This window comes from Oratosquilla oratoria, chromosome 16 (genome assembly GCF_046742065.1).
Source record: "Oratosquilla oratoria isolate Oo_2021 chromosome 16, ASM4674206v1, whole genome shotgun sequence".
Classification (NCBI taxonomy): Eukaryota; Metazoa; Arthropoda; class Malacostraca; order Stomatopoda; family Squillidae; genus Oratosquilla; species Oratosquilla oratoria.
In genome coordinates, this window is record NC_134792.1 from 62,689,019 (window position 1) to 62,697,060 (window position 8,042).

At 41.0% G+C, this 8,042-nt stretch overlaps 1 protein-coding gene across 1 annotated transcript; it reads left to right on the forward strand.

The window, feature by feature from the left end:
* Positions 1-232: 232 nt before the first annotated feature.
* LOC143033713 (uncharacterized) lies at positions 233-7,744 on the forward strand. The gene is made up of 3 exons (XM_076199197.1): positions 233-2,929; positions 3,615-3,691; positions 7,672-7,744. The coding sequence occupies exons 1-3, from the start codon at positions 233-235 to the stop codon at positions 7,742-7,744; spliced, it is 2,847 nt and encodes a 948-aa protein (XP_076055312.1).
* Positions 7,745-8,042: the final 298 nt, after the last annotated feature.

Here is an 8,042-nt window from a genome sequence, read left to right on the forward strand (position 1 = left end):
AGCGCCAGCAGGATGCGTTGGCTTATGTCACGGCTTATGGATCACCCGACTATTTCATCACCTTCACTATGAACCCTAAATAGTCAGATGTCACAGAAGCATTAAGCAAGCTTGACGGACCAGGGGCACGAGCATTGTAAAAGGACGACGACTGTTCCAACAGTTTATAATTGACAACTACGTTAAAATAGAGACGAGCCGTCTACGCTTTCTGGAACACAACCACACCGGTATGCGAAAAGAAAGGGTCGATCTATTGCAAGTGACTGAAAAAAGTAAGACGGGACAACGAATTGTGTTGCCTCCGACATTTGTAGGAGGTCCTAGGTACATGAAGCAGCGCCAGCAGGATGCGTTGGCTTATGTCACGGCTTATGGATCACCCGACTATTTCATCACCTTCACTATGAACCCTAAATGGGCAGATGTCACAGAAGCATTAAGCAAGCTTGACGGACCAGGGGCACGAGCATGTGATCGTCCAGATATTGTAAGTCGGATATTTAAGTTGAAGTTGGATAGTCTGATGGGTGATTTGGTGCACAAGAAGGCTTTTGGAGCCGTCAAGGCCCACCTTTACAGCGTAGAGTGGCAAAAACGTGGGCTACCACATGCTCACATATTGCTTTGGATGGCAGTGCGTGTGACAGCGGATACAGTCGCACAGATAATAAGAGCGGAGATACCCGATAAGGAGAAGGAGTCAAGGCTATACGAGACGGTTACATGGTGTATGATACACGGCCCCTGCAAAGGTTACGACGAGTCCCAAATATGTTGTCATGGGAAGAGCGCGAAACCCGATCAGTGTGGTAAAGGATTCCCTAAGACGTGCAGAAGCACCTTATTGTTCGGAAACAACGGTTACCCGGAGTATGTTAGGCGTTCAGTAGGAGAAGGCGGTAACTCTTTTCAACTCAAACTGAAGGACGGTACAGTAACCGTAGATAATTCGTGGGTTGTGCCTTATAACCCCTATCTTTGTCTCAAATACGACGCACACATTAACGTGGAGTGCTCAAATTCTATAAAAGCTATAGCTTATGTCACCAAGTATGTTAATAAAGGTTCTGACAAGATATTGTTCACCAAAACTTCAGGAGAAGATGACTCTGTGAACGAAGTCAGAAACTACCAGGAGGCCAGATACATCAATTCTAACGAGGCGACGTGGAAGATTTTCAAATTCGACATCCACAAATCTTACCCACCGGTGTTTCCGTTGGATTTGCACTTAGAGGGTGAGAATTCAGTATTCTACCACGAACAGATGACAGATGAGCAACTTTCTCAAAAAGTTAAAAGGGACACTCAGTTAACCGCCTTTTTCAAGTTGTGTGAGAAGGACGCGTTCGCAGCCACGTTATACTACAGCCAGTTGCCATTCCATTACATCTATAACGCACAAAAAGCCATATGGGAGGAACGAGTTGGGCGTACATACAGTCTGGGTCGCATTCGCGCTGTAACCACCAAGACGGTAGAACTGTTCTATCTGAGGCTCCTGCTGACACATAAAAAGGGGCCAAAGTCGTTCGAAGACCTTCGTACCATAGACGGCGTCATGTACGAATCAATTAGAGAAGCCGTTAAAGCACTCGGTTTGCTCAGTGATGAAGCAACTTGGAAAGAGACGATTATGGACATTATCAACCACACTAACGACAGAAAACAACTCAGAGAAACTTATGCAAGTATGTTGGTCTTTTCTGATCTCGAGGACCAGTCCGGCATATGGGAAGAGGTCAAAGACTACTTTTCCAGCGATTACTTGCATCAAGCCAAGCTGACAGAGTACAACGATGAAATCTATTTGGACGCCTTGGATGAGATCCAACACTTTGTGTGGAACTGCGGCGGGGGTTCGATCACACAGTACGGTCTTCCAGCTTCAAGAGGAGGTGCACGGTCATCTAATGTCATCAGAAGAGAGAAGGCGTACAACAAGCAGAGGCTGAAACAGTCTGTTGAGGAAAAGTCTAAGCTTCTGAATGACAAACAGCGAAATGTTTTCGAAACTGTTATGAAGCGAGTGGAAAAGGGATACCTCTATAAGAATAACGGCATATTTGTCAACGCTGCAGGAGGCACCGGGAAGTCTTTTGTCTTGAATTTGTTGTTGGATGCTGTTCGTTCCCAGGGAGAGATCGCTTTAGCTGTTGCTTCGTCTGGGATTGCAGCAACCGTCCTTTCTGGGGGAAGAACGGCTCACAACATGTTCAAGATACCCTTGATGGAATACGATGAAACTAGAGCGTGTAGCGTCAAGAAGAACACAGAAATGGCAAGACTGCTAGAACAAACTCGACTGATAGTTTGGGACGAAGTAGTAATGGCGAACAAGAACATGTTGACGTCTTTAGACATCACTTTGAGAGACATCATGGAGAACGAAAAGTTCATGGGAGGCAAGGTGTTTGTCTGCGCAGGAGACTTCCGACAAATCCTGCCGGTCATAAGAAACGGAGGGAAGACAGAAGAACTGGCTTACTGCATCAAATCGAGTTACATGTGGGAAGGGCTGACAAAGTTGGAGTTGACAGAAAACGTACGCCTTAAGAAGGATGACGTCAAAAACAAGAGGTTTGCCAAACAACTTCTAGCCATCGGCACCCATAACGACGGCGAGATCGTCTTTGAGAAGGATTTTGGTGTTTGGGCAAACTCACGAGAGGAGTTAGTGTCTAAAGTTTACGACGAGTTTGAAGAGAACCATCTCAACATGTCTTACTTCGAGAAGAGAGCAATAGTATCACCCACAAATGACGACGTGGGAAGTATTAACCAGTTTATATACGACCGTAACCAGGAGAAAGAGCGGATTTACTTCAGCGTCGACACACCCGTGGACAAAGAGACTGACGTCCAAGCGTCAGTTTTTAACGCCATGACAAGCCCGTCGTTGCCTCTACACGCTTTGAAGGTGAAAGTAGGATGTGTCCTCATGATCATCAGAAACATCTGTCCTCCTAGGCTTTGCAACGGAACCCGGTTACTGTGATTAAATACCATAAATTCTTTATCTGGTATTTTGTCTCTATCTTTGTATGTATTAATAGCGGTGTATACATCTGGGTTTTTTGTTGCATGATATGTTGAGGAATACAATATTTCAATTTCTGTGTTGGGCGAGGCATGGAAGGGAAATATTTTTGAACAGTTTGAGCGGAACCTGCTTTTTAATATATTATGGTTATTTTTGACAGTATTTGCTGGATTTGTGCACATAAAGTGAAGTAAATATTGACAGATTGAACATTTCAAGTTTCTGTTATACAGCTGTGTTGGGTAGAAAAAAAAATGATCGAGTGGTAATTGGAGAGTTGATAATGTGACGGGATCTGAGGCTAAACTCTGATTTTTTTTGGGGGGGCGGGGGCAGAGGCTAAAACCCGAAATTATAATTTTTTCCTTCTTTTTTGAGGGGGAGACGCTAAAACCCGATTTTTTTTTTTTTTTTTTTTTTTTTGAGGGGGGACGAGACTAATACCCAAAATTATTTTTTCTTCTTTTTTTGAGGTGGGGGGGGGGACATTTTCAGTATGGGTCGTTCGGCTAGTGATGGTTTCTTTCCCATATTTTATTTTCATTTATATTTTATTTTATATTCGCAGACCTGCTGCGTTCATATGTCCTGGTCTCATGAAAGATCTTTAACGACATACCAAAAGCCACAAATTGAAATCACCAGGTTAGTAAGGCAATACATATAGCTACACTTAAACAAGACATGAGAGGTGGAAGTGGAATGATAATACACGGAAAAATAATAAATTAGTCCTGACAAGTGTGGTGTGTCACAGGGATCATTATTTGGTCCGCGTTCTGCTCTTCATCAAATGGAACGAGATGGGCTCTCTGAGACTGTCAGAAAACAGAGGGACATTTTGGTTCACCACAAAGGAGAATTTATTAGGTATAACCCGCTTCACACTCTGTAGATTTTCGTCTACTGTTGTGATTTCGTTTGAGTAGAAACGACTTTGGTTAAATAAATTTTGTTTTCCGAATCTCCAAATATCAAAATACCTTTGCGTCATGTATTGAGAAAGTGAACAACAAATTAAGAGAAGCTAAGACACATTGTTGACATGTTCTTGGGGGATGTCAAGGACAATGTAAGTGAATTCTTCTTGCAGCTATTGAAGAAGCCACTCAGGCGAAACTAGTCAGGAATAAAAGTATTTCCCTCAGCCCGTATTCACTTTACCTCCTATCCACATTACTTTATTTATTTATTTATTTAATATCAACTCATTTAATCATTCTTTTATTAATTCATTCATTCATTCAGCTGAGTGAAGATTAGACTCCAACCATAAAAGAACGCTGGATAAACATGCAGCCAATACACCATATTTGGGGCATGGGAGTTATATACGAGTATATGTATATATATATATATATATATATATATATATATATATATATATATATATATATATATATATATATACAGGGTGTTCCAAAAAAATTGACGTCATTTTAAATGCCAATATCTAGGAAACTACTCAGTGTATCTCAATGAAACTGCACAAACTTTATGTTGAACATCATAAGTTTTATTAGTTGACATTTCAAAGAAAAAAAAAAAGATTTGTAGATTCTATGACCGATTTCACAAGTTTCACAAATGTTCAATATGAGCGCCGCCTGTGACTCTGCGCACGTCAAGTCGGTACTCAAACTCGTACCAAACACGCTGCAGCATGTCTTTGGTAACATTCTCTAGTGCGGCAGTGATTCTCTGCTTGAGTTCTTCAACGTTAGCAGGAAGAGGGGGGACATAGATGAGGCCTTTCACATATCCCCAGAGGAAAAAATCACACGGTGGTGATCGTGGTGGCCATTTCAGCAGCAAATTGTCTTCCTCACCACCACGCCCGATCCATCTCTCTGGCAGATTCTCATTGAGATAGGCCCGTACAGTGAGCTTCCAGTGAGGTGGAGCCCCGTCCTGTTGAAAAATGAAGCTTTCATGTTAATTTTCAATGAGCTGATCAAATAGCCAGTTCTGAAGCATTTGCAGATAAACATCCCCGTTCACATTTCCTTCAAAGAAAAACGGTCCATGAATTTGATTCTTGGAGATGGCGCAGAACACATTCACTTTTGGTGAGTCCCTCTCGTGCTCAATTGTGGCATGGGGATTTTCTTCGCCCCAAATGCGAACATTATGCTTATTGACTCTGCCATTCGTATGAAACGTGGCTTCATCACTAAAAATTAGACGCTCATCGAACTCGTCTTCTTCAAGTTTCTCTAGCATATCATAGCAGAATTCTTTACGTTTTCGCTTGTCATCTTCCTTTAAAGCCTGAAGGAGCTGCAGCCTGTAGGGTTTCATTTGCAATCGTTTCCTCAGAACGCGCCTAACTGTTGTTCGAGGAATCTGGGTTTCCACACTTGCTCTTCTTACAGACTTCCGGGGACTTCGCAGGAATGTTTCACGAACTTTCTCGACCTTCTCTTCCGATGTTGATGGCCGTCCAGATCCTTTAGCCCTGCATAAGCAGCCTTCCTCTTTAAATTTTTGGTGCCAGGTCCAAATTTGTTTACTAGTTGGTGCCTTTTTGGCAAATTTTGCAAAGAAGGCACGCTGCACGGTCTTGGGTGACTGTGTTTGAGCATATTCCAACACGCAAAATGACTTTTCTTTTGAAGTGAACGGCATTTCTCAACCTGAAAAGAGATAAATGTCAATCATTAAACATAAAATCTTGAACTGTTTCTATGCAAGCTGTGAACATTTGAGGTCGTTTCAACGAAAATTGCCAAAATTATTGGCCTGCGAAATGACGTCAAATTTTTTGGAACACCCTGTATATATATATATATATATATATATATATATATATATGCATAAATATAGATATAGATAGATAAATATAAATACATATATATATATATATGTATGCATAAATATAGATATATATAGATAGATAAATATAAATACATATATATATATGTATATATATATAGATGTATATACATATATATATATATATATATATATATATATATATTATCAGTGTATTTGGGCGGGAGTTTTTCTCTAATGGATATATCATTAAAAGTGATGGCTAGTTTTTCATTAATTATTTTCTTATTGGTATTTTCCATATACCTTACTATAGATTTATGTTCCTTAGAAGGGAAATTTATAACTTGGCAGTATGTAGTCATATTAGCTAGATCGCGATTTCGGGTTCTAGACCCTTCATCAGTAGCTATAGGGATGTATTATCTTATAGGATAAGAATTAATCCGATGAGTCCAGTGAAAGTTCTAAGTTTTATACTAGGCGTTCTTACTTGCTAATCACTCTAGGGGAGGTCACCCGGTATTTCGGGCAGTAACGAAATGTCACGTGCACTAGGAGAGCCTCCGGGTGCGTGTTGTGGCGGAATGTGACATGCTTGTGGTTATGGCGCTTTGTCTCGTGTTTGCACTGGTGGCGTTTTGTCCCATATTTACGTTTGTGGTGTTATGTCTCATGTTTGGATTTGCACCGGTTTGTCTCATGCTTTGGAGGGCTCTAAGGTCGTCTGCTTGTTTATTTTGATCTGGGCTTAACTCGTTAATATATAATGCTTCTAAAATTAGGAGCCGTCTATCGCCAGTGCATAAATCCAAAATTTCAGTGTTTTCCACTAGGTTTTCTCTTGATAGTGTTATGTCATGGGCTTCTCGTAAGTGATTTTTAGGGGCTCCAGATGTCAGGTGATATAAGAGGCGACGGGACAACCTCATTGTCGTCATGCCAATATAGGTGGATGGGAGGGCTTCACAGTTCCCTTATGTACATGTGAACCTATAGATGACATGGGATTTCTGAAGTTCCCTTTTCTCTTGTTGGGGGCTGTTTCTAATAAGGAGGTGGCTAGTTTTCTTGGTTTTATAATAAATTACCAGGTTGAGTATTTTCTCTGGATTGACTGGTTTGATGTTTCTTTTTATAATTTGTTTTATTATGCGTTCATCTTCTTTATATGCTGACGAAAAAATAGATTTATATTAGATGTTAGTTTTCTCTATGTTCTGGTTATTGTTGTTGTTTTTATGCCAGCCGTCCATTATTCTCTTTATTTGGTGGCTTATCTCTTTTTCACTAAACCCGTTATTGAGCAGTACTTGGGTAGAACGTTCTATTTCATTATGCACTTGTTTCCATGTGCTACAGTGAGTTAGTGCTCTACGGATATAGGCACTGATGGTGGAGTCCTTATATCTTTGGGGGTATTCACTAGAACCATTAAGGCAGTGTCCAGGGTTTGTGGGTTTTGTGTACACCGTAGTATTAAAAGCATGTTCATTTTGTTTCACTAGAGGGCGAGGAAGGGTAAAGCTCCGTCAACGCTATCTTCCATAGTGAAAGTGAGTTGAGATGTCTCTTAGAGTAGGTGGCGGAGTTTTTCAGCTTCGTTGCTATTCTTGGTCTTAATGAAGATATCGTCAATATATCTACAATATCTGGCTTTTCTGTTTTTGTGAATACTTCTTCTTCTACGCAGCCCATGAAAAAGTTTGCCATCAATATTCTGAGGGGGGATCCCATTGCAACACCATCAATTTGACAATATTTGTTCCCGCGGGGGCGAGTGAACGGGACCTGTTTAGTACAGCATTGAAGCAGTTCCCGTAGTATAAGTTTTGGGATATCTAATGTAGGTGTGGTGTCATCGTGGTACACTTTGTTGATTATGTAATTAATTGTGCAATCTACGGAAATATTAGTGTATAACCCTTCCACATCAAGAGAAGCGATTCTGCCTTTAGCGGAGTTCACCTTGATGATATCTAGGAAATCAGATGTGGATTGTAGACTGTAGGTGGTGGGAGTGTAGGGAGTTAGGATGGAGCACAGTTTCTTAGCGAGTTTGTACGTAGGAGCAGGGATTTGAGAAATTATGGGACGGAGTTTATTGCCAGGTTTGTATGTTTTTAATGTCCCATAGCAGTAACCCATACCATACTCGCCTGAAAGTTTGTCAATTTTTATTTTACTGGCAGATGAGGCGAGGTGAGGCACAGGCCCAGGT